The 17,743-nt window shown below is 41.8% G+C and overlaps 1 protein-coding gene across 2 annotated transcripts in view; it reads right to left on the bottom strand.

The window, feature by feature from the left end:
* Nucleotides 1-2,323: 2,323 nt before the first annotated feature.
* LOC116952664 (sodium- and chloride-dependent creatine transporter 1-like) overlaps nucleotides 2,324-17,743 on the bottom strand; it is a 59,147-nt gene continuing 43,727 nt past the window's right edge. For both annotated transcript variants that reach the window (XM_032972229.2, XM_032972228.2), the window contains 4 exons: nucleotides 16,467-16,569; nucleotides 13,448-13,548; nucleotides 11,724-11,894; nucleotides 2,324-5,747 (listed from right to left, as the gene is read on the bottom strand). In XM_032972229.2, coding sequence (XP_032828120.1) covers nucleotides 5,598-5,747; nucleotides 11,724-11,894; nucleotides 13,448-13,548; nucleotides 16,467-16,569 — 525 coding nt within the window. In that variant the 3' untranslated portion in view covers nucleotides 2,324-5,597. The remainder of the gene's footprint in view (nucleotides 5,748-11,723; nucleotides 11,895-13,447; nucleotides 13,549-16,466; nucleotides 16,570-17,743) is intronic.

The raw sequence follows: 17,743 nt of genomic DNA on the forward strand, positions 1-17,743 counted from the left end.
TGCAGTCGAAACGTCGTGAGAATTTTATTGTTTTATATTTTATTATTTTATTGTTTCCCTTCTACGTGACTTTACCGAAAGAACCAAGAATATGAATCCCTGCAGTCACGAAAGCTTTAAATCAAGATTATTTTGTTATATACAGTATGCTTAAATGCATTATAATGGGATTTAACATCATATACCAGGCCACTTTTGCAAATAAGAATATCCTGGTCTCTTGAGTTCTCACTCGGTTAAACAAAATAAATTCGACTTACTGGGAGGGTTTTGCAGATAAGAGGATGACTGACAAGAGTTTTCACTTTAAAAGCACCACGTGCAAATTAATTAACATTTTTGAACTTTATATAAACGAAATAAAAAAAGGAAAAACAGAACACCAAATTGTGATAAATCTTAACGATAAATTTTATTTTTATCGGAATAAAAAAAGTTCACGACTGTTACTGACCATTCATTGTCACAGCGTAGAGAAATATTACTCTTAAATAACATGAATTGTGTCAATTTGCTATGCAGTATTGTATATCCCTATTTTAAAGACGGATTGCCAGAGTGGAAGAGTAGGCCAAAGGGACTTCCCCGAGGGCTCCCTTTGGTGGGAGGCCTTACGCCCGCAGTAGCATGAGCAAGCAATTACAGGTCTGTACCTTAACCAAAAGCTATCCAGATTTCTGATATAATATTTTAAAAAATAATTAAAATCTCTTGTAAAAGTGAATATTTTCACGTGCATTGTTTACGGCTATGGTACTGCTATTCCTCGTCACACAAGCCATTCTATTATTAAAATATAGTACAACATGAAAATAAATACTGCCGTACAGTACTAGTAAGCTCTCTCCCGTAGTATGCTCGTGGAATGTGGATATCTTATATAAGACACTGGGTTTCCAAATACAGCACAACATCGCATATCTGGCTCGTTGGGAGGGGGGGGCTGAGGTTTCGGGTGGATAAGTGAATAATATTGGTCGCGAAAGCCTACGTGGTAAACTGAGGTCGAATACATTGACGTTTGGAGAAAATCTGAATCAGGATTTTTATTTTGACTGGAAGAATCTGCAGAGCTGTGACGTTCCTTTTTACAGATGTCCAGTAGGGGTGGGAAATAACAGCTACGTCGAGTATAAATAGGTTACTGGACGAAAATGTGTAGCGGAAGCTGCTTTAAAGTTGGGAAAATCTTTGACTGTGCTTTACAGCGGTGTTTCTCAAACTTTGTTGGGCTGTGGACCAATCAGCCAATGCAAACATTTTCGCGGACCACCCAGCCCCACCACCCCTAGTGAGAACGCATTCACTTATCTCTCTAAATACCAACAATACAAAATGATTAATATTACCGGAACAACACTTTTTTAACGCAGATATCAGGGTTTTTTTATATATAGGGGTGGCATTTAGATCTTAGGGTTAGGGTAGTTGAATCAGGGTAGATTACGAAGCTTTATTTTTTTATATTAAATATCACGAGTAAAATATAAATCAATGTCCTAAACGAAAGGTATAATTGACGTTCTCATTAATGTCTGGATCAACCTGCATTCGCATCACAGCCCTGCAGACCACCTGAAGGACCTCCGCCGACCACCGGTGGAACCGGGAACCGCGCTTTGAGAACCACTGCTCTAGAAGTAAAGTGAAGGAACGTTAGGTCAACAACCCGTTTACCGCATCTGTGAAATGGCCGGACTTGTGAACGTCTTTAGAAAATTACAGTTACACAGTGCACAAATACCACAAGGGTGGCGGAAGTTAATTGGTTGGGCCTGATGTACGTACGTATGTTGAACTTCTTTCGCACCGTACGTAGCCAACCGTGCTAATCGGAGGGGCGGGATATGCGACGGTCAGATATGCGATGCTGTGCTGCAGCTTCTTTGCTTCGATAGGCACTGTTCGCTTGAGTGAGATGGGTCTAGAATCTATAGAACAAATTGAAAAAATATATATTTAGGAACCTCATTAGAAAAAATAGAATCCACTCAGTGCCAGTGGTGGAAATTAAACATTTCTATGGCAGGGGGGAGCTCTACATCTAGGGCAAGCCACTCTTTGACCACCCCACAAGGTTGTACTTATTTAATCCACTCCAGAGGGATGATGGGCTGGGTATTATTCTTGTCATTCAAAGAGAGGTAAATGCATTTGGGATATTGCAAATGAAAACAAGGATAAGTTGTTAATTTCATACAAGTGGGGTAAATCATGTTACTTCTAAACTGAAAACCCAGTGATAATCAGTGGAACCTATGAACACATTTCCACTAAATATTGGTCGCACAGTTATTTTCAAAATAAATGAGACTAGAATTACTTTTGCGGAATTGCAAACACTGCAATTGTTTTTAATTCATAATTACACAGCCTTCTATCACTTCAAAAGTATACCTTTTCTGCACACAGTTTGCATATAATACATTTAACACAATGAGCAGCTTCAGAGTTTTATTACAGCATATTTAAAGTGTGCGCGAGAGTAAATGTTTGCATTATTTTTCAGTGAAGAGTAAGCCCTCGTATCAATGCACACATTATGTTGCATTGTTCGTACCCACAGTGGCATGTCAAGTTAAAGCTATGTTGTATATTAGTATCGACTTTTGAGGAGACGTGTAGCCAGTATGGAAGGGTGGGCCAAATGCCATCTCAAAGTGGAACTCTAGGAGTTGTGCCTTTAGTGGAGGCTCATCTGCCAGCAGTGCCATTGAACAATACGTTACAGTGCTGCACCTTTACCTATATAGTACACATATAAAGGATATCAGGCGCCTCAATAAGAAGGAAGGATTCCTCCCTGTGATCTCCATAGCTTATAACTTACAAAGTGCAGGGTGGGCTAGATGTATTGTGACCCAGCCAATTAATTGTCCCCTAAACATTTTTTTCCTTTGCATATTCATTTCTGTTTTAAATAAAACCTTCCTTAAAAAAAAATGTTTTAGAGAATTAAATGGGGGGGGGGGGTCACAAGACATCTGGACCCAACATGTACAGTAATTACTGTTGGCCACACAGCCAATGTAACAGGACCCTCCTGAAAACTATTCTTCAGACTTAGTGTGGCTTTTCTGGGTAAGGGAGTCGTTATTATAATTCTAGTTATTTACACAAGGACGCTTGTCTGGACTGTGTGGTATGTTCTACATTTAGGGCCTCATTATCATGCTTGCATCTACGATCTCCGCAAATTGGATGTATATTTAAACAAATGCATTGCTCTCTCATCTTTGTCACACTGGATTGAGGCCCAGTCATCAACACAATTGGAGACCCAATCCGTTAGTGCATTCTCCGGATTATGAGACGCACTCCCCCCCCCCCCCCCGCGTATTTTTAAGTAAAAGTTGGGGGTGTGCACTTTATAATTGTCTTCCGAGCGACCGCCATGCATGTGGTGGGGTAAAGTGTGGGTACTCCCACCTCTTCTAATACGTCTGGTCGATATGGAAGAGTCGACCAAAATACCCTCCAGAGCAGCGTTTTGCGATGCAAGGCACGCGGGCCACTGGGCAGCCTCTGGTGGCCTTTAGCGCAGTCCTTGACGTGCGGCACCCCGACATTACACAAAAAGTGAAAACACCACCTCATCATCATCATCGTGCTGCTGTCAAACCCCCAATGGTTTCAAATGAGTGGCGGCCCTCACACTGATGATGTCTTATCGGCGAAAGCGACCCCCCCCCCCTTAAAATGTGATAAGAACACTGATCTCGAGTCTGGAGGGTCTTTGTCTCGAGCTCCCTCAAGTGGAGGGCCCTTCTGCCAGCGAGCGGCGTGAGCAAGCCGTGCTTAACACATTAAACAAAACAGGTCATCTTTACAATCGGTTTGGCACTGTTCCACAACGGCTCAGCGTGGCAGCTAGATAGGGTTTGCCACGATCTGGCGATACTGCTATGATGCATCGTACGATCTATGATCCACGATCGTTGTATCGTTCCAATTTTCAGCAACAACAAAATCGTCAGATTGGATGATGTACGTTTTTCTTGTATGTGTTTTTTCAAGATGTTATTCCTTTACACCATATTTCCCGAATAACAAAACTCGCTTGCAGTTATATTCTTGGTTCTTTCGGTAAAGTCACGTAGAAGGGAAACAATACAATAATAAAATAATAAAACAATAAAATTCTCACGACATTTCGACTGCAACACAAGCAATCATCATCAGGTGTGAAAACCACAGCAAGAAAATTTGAAAAAAGTGGCGGGTTTTTTTAACGTTAGCACCACGGAGAGCGATTTGACAGTTTGTTCAGATGGACGAGTCCATCTATGTTCGGAAAAGAGGGGGGAGACGAAAAATAATGGATGCGGTCTGAAAGCCACCGTAAGCGTGATCAATCAATTAAGACCCGAAATGGTTTATCAAATCCTTCCAATGATTGCAGTTGTAAATAAATAACTACGATCCATTCAATTATCACTTTGCAAGATGTTTTGTGGGAGTAATTGATGGCATGGTAATCACACGATGTAACCCTTTTCGTTGTTCACTTAATTACTTTTGTGTAACCGACAACAATTATTAGCAAGCCTCATGGCAATCTTTAGTTGAGTGAACTGCAGTTTAAAGACTTTGAAAGTCACATTTGTTCGTATTCTTAGTACACCAAATGATGGACCATTTTAAATTCAGTTAATTGTGAAACGTAATATTGCATCGTGAAAAAATAGATTGCAGCAAACCTTTAGCACAGTTTTAGATTTTCTATATCGCTATCAATTCGGGCTATGATCCCAATTCTTCAATGAATCCGTAAATCGGGTCTAGATACCGAATGTCCGGTGATTGGAAAAAAATATTTAGTACTGAATTGATCCAAAAGCATGACATCATGTCTGCGCTTGTCTCACCAAAAGTGGTGTCACATGGCCATTGTGTGACATCACTTTTGTCAGCACAAAAAACACGTGAAACTGTTGTGTAATGCAATCATTTAAATCCTAAAGAGATCCGATACTGTCATTAGAACAAAAATATGAAATGTTGAAATCCGAAACTCATCCCTAATATATCTCCACAGGTGAGAAATTCGAGACGAAAAAATGAGAAACCTACAAACGAATTTGGGAACCGTTTTTCACCAAAATAAAGGCGTCTTTTATGATCTGATTTGGCACCGTTCGACAGCAGCTTCCTGCGGCGGTGGCGATCGCCAGCACCGTGGCAAGGGAGCTGGGGGGGGGGTGGGGGGGAGGTCGGCTCCGCCTGCCGAACGTGGTGGAACTCTTGCTGTCGGGAGAAACGTTGCAAAGCAGTGGCGGATTCGTGGCTCAAACTTTTGGTCAGGCGGTGCCGGCACCGCAGCAAGGTGGGGTGGGGCGGGGTAGGTGGCGAGCATGGCGCCTTGCCCCGAAAGCCACAACGGGCTACCGGCGCCGGCCATGGCGATCACTCGGCTGGAGTCGGTGACTCCGGTGCCCCTTCGATCGCACGGTGGTCTCCAGCTTGCGGTGGCCGGCACCGCAGTAAGGGGGTGGGGCGGGGTAGGTGGCGATGATTCACAACGGCTACCAGCGCCGGCTCTGACGATCGCTCGGCTGGAGTCGGCAGTCCCCGCGTGACTCCGGTGCACCCTTCGATCACATGATGGTCTCCAGCTTGATTCCCTTGGCAGCGGGGAGGTTGGGGAGCGTGGCCAACTCGCCCTCCAGTGACACTGCCCGCGTGGTCGCCCCGTCCGGAGACACGTGGTGCGCGCTCCACACTGGAGTGGTCAGGTGGTTCCATCGCTGTGGCGGTGAGTGGACGTGAGCGGACACGGGCGGTGAGGTGTGGCAAGGAGTAGAGGTGAGTGGTGGGGGGTAGAGGCGAGCGGTGCGGCACGGAGGTGAGTGACAGTGAGATCGGTGACAAAGAGGAGGGGGAAGGTCAGAGAACAACGGGAAACATAAAACAGTTAGGATTGATGACGTGTATGGCCAGGTGGTTCAGAGGTCACAGCACTGAGCTGACAATGTGATCATTTCAAGCATGGATTTATGCATGCTTCTCTGCACACTTTTCAGTTTTTGTTGAATTGTATTTTTTTTTGCTATTATTTGTACACAAGGCATTTTGTTCTGCTCTGTAACACACGCTAAAAACACACTAAATACACGCTAAAACACACTAAATACACGCAAAAAACACACTAAATACACGCTAAAAACACACTAAAATACACGCTAACAACACACTAAATACACGCTAAAAACACACTAAATACACGCTAAAAACACACTAAATACACGCTAAAAACACACTAAATACACGCTAACAACACACTAAATACACGCTAAAAACACACTGAATACACACTAAAAACACTAAATACACGCTAAAAACACACTAAATACACGCTAAAAACACACTAAATACACGCTAAAAACACACTAAATACACGCTAACAACACACTAAATACACGCTAAAAACACACTAAATACACGCTAAAAACACACTAAATACACGCTAAAAACACACTAAATACACGCTAACAACACACTAAATACACGCTAAAAACACACTGAATACACACTAAAAACACTAAATACACGCTAAAAACACACTAAATACACGCAAAAAACACACTAAATACACGCTAACAACACACTAAATACACGCTAAAAACACACTAAATACACGCTAAAACACACTAAATACACGCTAAAAACACACTGAATACACACTAAAAACACACTAAATACACGCTAAAAACACACTAAATACACGCTAAAACACACTAAATACACGCTAAAAACACACTAAATACACGCTAACAACACACTAAATACACGCTAAAAACACACTGAATACACACTAAAAACACACTAAATACACGCTAAAAACACACTAAATACACGCTAAAACACACTAAATACACGCTAAAAACACACTGAATACACACTAAAAACACACTAAATACACGCTAAAAACACACTAAATACACACTAAATACACACTAAATACACGCTAAAAACACACTAAATACACGTTAAAAACACTAAATACACGCTAAAAAACACACTAAATACACGCTAAAAACACACTAAATACACGGTAAACAACACACTAAATACACGATAAAAACACACTAAATACACGCTAAAAACACACTAAATACACGCTAAAAACACTAAATACACACTAAATACACGCTAAAAACACACTAAATACACGCTAAAAACACACTAAATACAAGCTAAAAACACACTAAATACATGCTAAAAACACACTAAATACATGCTAAAAACACTGAATACACACTAAAAACACACTAAATACACGCTAAAAACACACTAAATACACACTAAATACACACTAAATACACACTAAAAACACACTAAATACACGTTAAAAACACTAAATACACCCTAAAAAACACACTAAATACACGCTAAAAAACACACTAAATACACGCTAAACAACACACTAAATACACGATATAACACACTAAATACACGCTAAAAACACACTAAATACACGCTAAAAACACTAAATACACACTAAATACACGCTAAAAACACACTAAATACACGCTAAAAACACACTAAATACAAGCTAAAAACACACTAAATACACGCTCAAAAACACACTAAATACACGCTAATAACACACTAAATACACGCTAAAAAACAAACTAAATACACGCTAAAAACACACTAAATACACGCTAAGAAACACACTAAATACACACTAAATACACGCTAAAAACACACTAAATACACGATAAAAACACACACTAAATACACGCTAAAAACACACTAAATACACGCTAAAACACACTAAATACACGTTAAAACACACTAAATACACGCTAAAAACACACTAAATACACGCTAAGAAACACACTAAATACAAGCTAAAAACACACTAAATACACGCTAAAAACACACTAGATACACGCTAAAACACACTAAATACACGCTAAGAAACACACTAAATACACGCTAAAAACACACTAAATACACACTAAATACACGCTAAAAACACACTAAATACACGCTAAAAACACACTAAATACACGCAAAAAAACACACTAAATACACGCAAAAAACACTAAATACACGCTAAAAAAACAGACTAAATACACGCTAAAACACTAAATACACACTAAAAAACACACTAAATACACGCTAAAAACACACTAAATACACGCTAAAAACACACTAAATACACGCTAAAAACACACTAAATACACGCTAACAACACACTAAATACACGCTCAAAAACACTAAATATACGCTCAAAACACACTAAATACACGCTAAAACACACTAAATACACGCTAAAAACAAACTAAATACACGGTAAAACACACTAAATACACGCTAACAACACACTAAATACACGCTCAAAAACACACTAAATACACGCTAAAAACACACTAAATACACGCTAAAAACACACTAAATACACGCTAAAAAACACACTAAATACACGCTAAAAACACACTAAATACACGCTAAAAACACACTAAATACACGCTAAAAACACACTAAAAACACACTTAAATACACGCTAACAACACACTAAATACACGCTAAAACACACTAAATACACGCTAAAACACACTAAATACACGATAAAAAACACTAAATACATGCTAAAACACACTAAATACACGCTAAAACACACTAAATACACGCTAAAAAACACACTAAATACACGCTAAAAACACACTAAATATACGCTATAAACACACTAAATACACGCTAAAAAACACACTTAATACACGTTAAAACACACTAAATACACGATAATAAAACACACTAAATACACGCTAAAACACACTAAATACACGATAATAAAACACACTAAATACACGCTAAAACACACTAAATACACGCTAAAACACACTAAATACACGCTAAAACACACTAAATACACGCTAATAAAACACACTAAATACACGCTAAAAACACACTAAATACACGCTAAAAACACACTAAATACACGCTAAGAAACACACTAAATACACGCTAAAAACACACTAAATACACGCTAAAACACACTTAATACACGTTAAAACACACTAAATACACGCTAAAAACATACTAAATACACGCTAAAACACACTAAATACAAGCTAAAAATACACTAAAAACACGCTAAAAACATACTAAATACATACTAAAACACACTAAATACACGCTAAAACACACTAAATACAAGCTAAAAACACACTAAATACACGCTAAAACATACTAAATAGACGCCAAAAAAACACACTAAATACACGCTAAAACATACTAAATACACGCTAAAAAAACACTAAATACACGGTAAAAACACACTAAATACACGTTAAAACACACTAAATACACGCTAAAAACACACACTAAATACACGCTAATAAAACACACTAAATACACGCTAAAACACACTAAATACACGCTAAAAACACACTAAACGCTAAAACACACTAAATACACGCTAAAAACACACTAAATACACGCTAAAACACACTAAATACACGCTAAAACACACTAAATACACGCTAAAACATACTAAATACACGCTAAAACATACTAAATACACGCTAAAAACACACTAAATACACACTAAATACACGCTAAAACACACTAAATACACGCTAAAACATACTAAATACACGCTAAAACACTAAATACACGCTAAAACACACTAAATACACGCTAAAACATACTAAATACACGCTAAAAACACACTAAATACACGCTAAAAACACACTAAATACACGCTAAAAACACACTAAATACACGCTAAAACATACTAAATACACGCTAAAAACATACTAAATACACACTAAAACATACTAAATACACGTTAAAACACACTAAATACACGCTAAAAACACACTAAATACACCCTAAAACACACTAAATACACGCTAAAAACACACTAAATACACGCTAAAACACACTAAATACACGCTAAAAACACACTAAATACACGCTAAAACACACTAAATACACGCTAAAAACACACTAAATACACGCTAAAAACACACTAAATACACCCTAAAACACACTAAATACACCCTAAAACACACTAAATACACCCTAAAACACACTAAATACACGCTAAAAACACACTAAATACACGCTAAAAACACACTAAATACACCCTAAAACACACTAAATACACCCTAAAACACACTAAATACACCCTAAAACACACTAAATACACGCTAAAAACACACTAAATACACGCTAAAAACACACTAAATACACGCTAAAAACACACTAAATACACGCTAAAAACACACTAAATACACGCTAAAAACACACTAAATACACGCTAAAACACAGTAAATACACGCTAAAACACACTAAATACACGCTAAAACACACTAAATACACGCTAAAACACACTAAATACACGCTAAAAACACACTAAATACACGCTAAAAACACACTAAATACACGCTAAAACACACTAAATACACGCTAAAACACACTAAATACACGCTAAAAACACACTAAATACACGCTAAAAACACACTAAATACACGCTAAAAACACACTAAATACACGCTAAAACACACTAAATACACGCTAAAACATACTAAATACACGCTAAAAAAACACACTAAATACACGCTAAAAACACACTAAATACACGCTAACAACACACTAAATACACGCTCAAAAACACACTAAATACACGCTAAAAACACACTAAATACACGCTAAAAACACACTAAATACACGCTAAAAAACACACTAAATACACGCTAAAAACACACTAAATACACGCTAAAAACACACTAAATACACGCTAAAACACACTAAAAACACACTTAAATACACGCTAACAACACACTAAATACACGCTAAAACACACTAAATACACGCTAAAACACACTAAATACACGATAAAAAAACACTAAATACACGCTAAAACACACTAAATACACGCTTAAACACACTAAATACACGCTAAAAAACACACTAAATACACGCTAAAAACACACTAAATACACGCTAAACACTGTCGGTTTGGAGGCCCAGGTCCGCTCTTCCAGATGAGACGTGTCCCGGTCTCTTGCGTTCTCACCTTGTTAAGCCAATTAAAACTCGCAATACACAACATGAAACAAATGCCTTGCTAACACAGTGTGCATTGTGGCTTTAGTAACCTGGGGTAGGGGACACGGACGGGGTGCACAGGAACCAGTGACCTTGATTGGGGGCATCTGTGAAACAGCTTAATAGCTAAACAATTTGGTTCTTTCGGTAAAGTCACGTAGGTAGAAGAAAAAAATAATATATCACGAGGATTTCGATCGCAACACAAGCAAACCGTCATCAGGTGTGAAACAGATACAGCAGGAGAGCTGCTGTCTCCGTGCCACGGGGAACAGGACTCACAACCCACTGTGACGGTCGCTCGTGTTGCGATCGAAACGTCGTGATCTATTATTATTATTTTTTCCCACCCACGTGACTTCACCGAAAGAACCAAAGAGTTTGAATTCCTGCAGTCACTCAAGCTTCAAATCAAGATAAATAGCTCATCGGATTCCTGAAGTATAAATAAATATTCTAATTCCTAAAAAGATACATATTCTGTTTCGATTTAAAGCTTTCGTGACTGCAATGATTCATCTTCTTTGGTTCTTTCGGTAAAGTCTCATTCTACGTGACTTTACCGAAAGAACCAAAGAAGATACATATTCTGATTCTAGAGGGGGGTTGGGAGGTGGTGGGTGGGTGGCTGGCCACCATACCGAACATGAACTCACCTCCCGCAGTGAGCCCTCGGCATACGCCAGTCGGCAGAGCGCGACCGCGGGGATGCAGAGCATCGAGGTGAGCGCCATGGCCCAGCCGAGCGCGTCGCCCCACCACGGGTACACGTACGTCTTGTTGTACGTCAGCCGCTTGTAGTTCAGCAGGTTGAAGAGGAAGATGCCCTGCGGCGTGGGTAGAGGGGCGGGGACGGGGGATGGGAAGGAGGGAGGGGGGGGTGTCGTCAAGGATTATAAACCATCACATGAACTGCGGTCAGCCTTGCAGCGGCAGCTTTTGGCTGGCATCGAACAAAAGGCGGTCAGCGCATCGCGCGCTTGCAGATGCGCTTCTGTGGCTATCGGAAAAACGCTCTTCCTTCCGATTATAGAAAGCCACTGGAACTATGCACTTTTAAATCTAGACTGAAAACTAAGTTCTTTAGAACTGATTTTTTGCGTCGAGTTTGGCGTCCTACCCGAAGCGCCTCCGATTAGCATGGTTGGCTACGTACGGTGCGAAATAAGTTCAACATACATGCATAAGTGCACCGCGTCTGGCGATAAAACATGCTAGTGGACCTCACTGCAGTTCTCAGGACAACAATCCAGTAAACACGGAACATTGGGCCAACGTTGGGTCAACGTTGGGCCAACGGTTCCAGCCATGTGACAACGTTGGCCTGACGTTGCCACGTTTACTGGGATTGCAGCTGATAACCTTCCCCATGGGCCAGGTTATGCTCACAATTAGAGCCTTAAAGTGGATTGAGATGAGGGTTACGATCATTCTTCCTGCAAGGCAATGAGCTCATAGAAACACAAACACAGCATCGCCAGCACTGAGAATTATATCACTTATGTCGTGGTAGCTATCACGACTGGTTTGACGTTTGATTTTTGTCAATTCCAGAGCCTAATATAACAAATAATCCATCAGGCACAGAGTCAGAAAAAAAAAGTTTAGTTTATAAAACTAAACTTTTTATTTTCTTAGCTCTTTCGGTAAAGTCACGTTGAAGGGAAACAATAAAATAATAAAATATAAAATAATAAATAAAATATATAAAATAACAAAATATAAAATAATAAATAAATAAAATAGATACTATTTATATTTTATTGTTTCCATTCAACGTGACTTTACCGAAAGAGCTAAGAATATGAATTACTGCAGTCACGAAAGCTTTAAATCAAAATTTAAACTTTTTATTTTACCAGGTAAGGCCCACAGAGCTATATGGCTCTTTTTCAGAAGCGACCTGGTCACAAATGATAGCTCAACGAAGTGGCTTATCATGTGGAAATTTATAGCAGCAAAATACTCTAAATGCTTGTTTCTAAATGTATAGGGAAAACCCGGAGGACCCGGAGAATATACACGCGGCCAGAGGGAGAGACATGCAAACTCCAAATATACAGGCATCACGGTCGAGTGTGAACCCATGACGACCTCCTGTATACCAGGCGAGGGAGTCAACACATTGGTGACTTGGTCAGTCACTTGTCAGTCACCATTAACAAGACCGCAACTTTTATCAGTGACAATCGTTACTCTGGTTTGCAAGTGCAGTGTGAAGCTTTTGCGTTTCAGCGTCCCATGCTGAATCTTTACGGGAAAAGTCCTGACACCCGCTGAGCGGCATCGAAGCAAGACTTAAGATCTAACTTTCCTTCGGTGTACCTGTGTGGACGACAGCTGAGCGCGTGTTGCCCTGCCGTGTGCGTGCGGTGCTCACCACACAGATGCAGGGCGTCAAAAAACACCAACACCACTTCATCCAAGGCACCGGGTGGTACCCGATCATTCGGGCGATGTCATTCATGAAGCGGTCACTGCCTGGACAACGACACCCGGGCAAGCAGTGTCAGGGTGCGTGGCGGTGAAGTGAGGACAGAGGAACAGACAGATAGTCATTATCGATAAACGTAGAATTAACTTCCTGCACAAATGAGCATATATAAACTAACCACACGGAACATGCAAACAAAGCACGTTTGTTGCATGTTCGTTTGCATGTTCACCACAAGTACTGTGTGTGGTTAATGCAGACTTGATTCTTTGCAAAAGGTTTATATTTGGCGTTTGAACATCTTAACACCTGCTGGTTTATTGGCAGAAAGGATAAAACCTATTCTTATTTTCTGAGTCTCTCTTTACGACAAACCGCGGTTGACTTCTCCACAAGCAGGCAGTCTTTTTAATCGACCCCAGAGGGAACAAGGTTGGTCACTTGCATCGCACGGCGCTTTCAGATGCGCCTCCGTGGCCGTCTGGAACGCTCTTCCTCCCGATATTAGGCAGCCATTGTTTATTTATTTACATTTATTTACAACTCCTCTTTGTGTTTAGTTCGTTGTCCTTTCCCCCGCACCTCCGATAGGCACGGTTGGCCACGCACGGTGCAAACAAAGTTCAAAATACGTACACGCATAATGGGGTCAGTGCAATGGGCATCACAACCGTTCTCCAAGGATCTGAACTCGTAAAAGCTTCCCATTGCGTGGCCTCCTGCTCTACCGCTGAGCCACGCGCGATCGTTGTTCACAGCGCAAAGGTGGCGACAAACAACATCCAGGGGACAGCAGCTGCAGTGGCCGCCGGTGGGTAAAATATATCGCTCAGCGGGACAGGGAGGAGGCGTTCCACAATGCGTTGAAACGTGGACGCCGATTGGTGCAACGGACCTGCGTCTCCCACGGATGGCTGATGATGATGATATGGAAACCCGAGGGAGGGAGGGGGGAAGTGGAGCAAGCAGAGGGAGGGGGTATGTGCAGTTTATATTTACAGTGATCCCCAACCTTTTTGGCACCAGGGACCGGTTTCGTGGAAGACAATTTTTTCACGGACCGGGAGGGGGGGGGGTTCATCATTGGGTCTTTCCCCCTTTTCAAAGAAGCTCTCCAGCGACGTTTGTTTTTTACTCATTGTGGCTACTAGGGGTTAGCTTGTGGGCTTACTCATTGTGGCTACTAGGGGTTAGCTTGTGGGCTTACTCATTGTGGCTACTAGGGGTCAGCCTGTGGGCTTACTCATTGTGGCTACTAGGGGTCAGCCTGTGGGCTTACTCATTGTGGCTACTAGGGGTCAGCCTGTGTGGCTTACTCATTGTGGCTACTAGGGGTTAGCTTGTGGGCTTACTCATTGTGGCTACTAGGGGTTAGCTTGTGGGCTTACTCATTGTGGCTACTAGGGGTTAGCTTGTGGGCTTACTCATTGTGGCTACTAGGGGTTAGCCTGTGGGCTTACTCATTGTGGCTACTAGCGATCAGCTTGTGGGCTTACCAACACTGTGACTGTGACAAGCGCGCAGTGCGGGAAAGAGGCGCGGACTGAAGTGGTAAATAATAAAATAATTGGCGGGTTCCATGTGCGGACTCACCGCTCTCATCTCCTGCTGTGCGGCCCGGTTCCTAACAGGCCACGGACCGGACCGGTACCAGGCCACGGACCGGACCGGTACCGGTCCGGTCCGTGGCCCGGGGGTTGGGGACCCCTGGTTTATAAGCTACATTGTAAGCAAGTAAGTATTAACCCCCTTCTAATCTTCGCACCTGATAGGCAACACAGTGATGACATCATCTTACTCTATTTAAGACCAGAAACGGGAAGACTTCTTCACAATTATTTGCAAATCGCCTCCTGAAGCAGGTTGTAATCACCAGCGAAACGTTGTACTCAAATTGCAAATGATGTGGGTTTATATACTCTTTGGTTCCGTCGGTAAAGTCACGTAGGTATAAAATAAAATAAATCACGACGTTTCGGGCGCAACACAAGCGTCCTACGTCACTTTACCGAAACAACCAAAGAGTATGGATTCATGCAGTCACGAAAGCTTCAAATCAAGATGTGGGTTTACTCTCCAACACACCGGTGTGCTGAAGTAGTAACCAATTGGAACGTTTAGTTTACGTGACGGGGTGGTGGTGGGTTAACGATACATTTATATTTACTTGATCTAACCCAAAACACCGTTATTATGAATTATTATGAGGTTAAGTATTGTGAAGGTTTTTTTAGGGATTTTTCCCCTCCCCACGATTGGGGCCTGGCACTGCCCACCAATCGTGACGAGCCACCACACTCTCTCTCTCTGCCTTCTCGAAGTTCCAAGGAGGCAATGTTCTCTATTCTATCTGAATGCAAGACATAGGTAAGGGGCCGTCCATAAATGACGTCACGCACCTAGGGGGCGGGGGGGGGTCAGACATTTGTGACGATGTGTGACGAGGAGGGGGGGATTTGAGAAACGTGACGTCACATCAAAATGCGCAACTTTAATTAAATATAGACAACACGTTCTACTTAATTAAATAGACTTTTTAATAAATGTTTTCTCCTACAACATCAGAGTGCAGCTCCACATTAAATATGCACTACAATGACAATAGTTTAAAGCGATTTGAAGCATGTTTTATATATTTTTTGGGGGGGGGGGGTGCAGAGCTTTGTGACTTCATATTTGAGGGGGGGGGGTCTGACTTTTTGTGACGCCGTGTGACGAAGGGGGGGGGGCAAAAATCGTACAAAATCGCGTGACGTCATTTATGGACGGCCCCTAAAGATGCAGCCCATAAATAGCTCGCTAACGTGACTACCGGTGGAAGGATCTCCACTATGGGGAATTCTATAGAGAGCCCCTCCATTGGTTAATTTGGCCACCCCTTCCACGTAGTCGTACCCTGCACACGATCGACTGCGGTGTACCAAACGGGGTTTGCCTGCTGGACAGCGGCGTCGCGAGTGCTTACCATAGACCCATGCCACCACAATGCACTCCCAGCCAGCCTGCCACAGCAGGGTCATCCCACTGGCCGAGTAGTAGTCGAACAGCTGAAACACGTACATCCCTCCCTGCCGCACACACGGGGAGGGTCCTGGTGAAGGTGGCGATGATCTGCAGCCAGTGCTTAATCTCAGCCGGAATGACCCACAATGCTGTTCCGGGAATTACTTTGACACAACCTTCATTTGTTCTAAACCTGTTCACAGGATTGTGGGAATATAGGTTACAATAATAATGGATTGTTGTGGAGAGGCGCACCTTGTACTCTAGTGGTAGTGCCTTACGCCGATGCTACTTACTCCAAGTCAACCCAGTGAGCGGTGTTCCGGATAATATCGAGTGAGAAAGTAAATCCTGGCTGTGGAGCAGTTGAGGTTCCTCGGTTGACTGGGACAGTCTTGGTGTCCACCCTAAAAACTTTTGTGAAGTTGAAGATTTTGGTTCAACAAAACATTTTCTGGCCTCAATCAAGCTCAACTCATGATTTTGGCGAAGGGCGGAGATATCTGAGTAGTGGGTGGGGCTATATAGGTATTGGGAGGAGTTACCTGGGTAGTGGGCGGAGCTACTTTGGTAGTGGGCGGAATTACGGACGGAGCTCCCTTGAGTGGTGGGCGGAGCTACTTTAGTAGTGGGCGGAGCTACCTAAATGATGGGCGGGGCTACCTGGGTAGTGGGCGGGGCTGCCTGAGTGGTGGGCGGGGTTGGTAGAGTAAGCGGGGTTAATTGAGTGGCGGGGGGGGGGGTTCTGAAGGAACGGGGGTCACTCGCTGTGAGCGCAGAAAGAGTGAAGTCACTCACGAATGGAGTTGTTCGCCAAACATCCCTACTTAGTGCATTGTCTTTGAGCTTGAACGCCTTGTGGCGTCATCTGGTCTAGCACCAATTTAGACCAGGCTCTAAAGAAAGCTGTCTCTGGTGTGGACCAATCAGTTTCAGGGACAATGCATTTATTTTGATTTAAAGCTTTCGTGACTGCAGGGATTCATATTCTTGGTTCTTTCGGTAAAGTCACGTAGAAGGGAAACAATACAACAATAAAAATCTAAAACAATACAATTCTCACGTGACTTTACCGAAAGAACCAATAATATTATGCATATATTATCAGTGTGTTTTTTTGTTTGAATTTTGACTGCAAGTATTGTGGTTAATGCAGACATGAATCCTTGTTAAAAAAAAGGTTTCAGTTTTGTAGCCAGCAAAAAGGGGAAAACCCCTTATTATTATATCCCTACTTAG

The sequence above is a fragment of the Petromyzon marinus genome, chromosome 48 (assembly GCF_048934315.1).
Source record: "Petromyzon marinus isolate PM22_M1 ecotype Great Lakes invasive population chromosome 48, UKy_Petmar_22M1.pri1.0, whole genome shotgun sequence".
Lineage (NCBI taxonomy): Eukaryota > Metazoa > Chordata > Hyperoartia > Petromyzontiformes > Petromyzontidae > Petromyzon > Petromyzon marinus.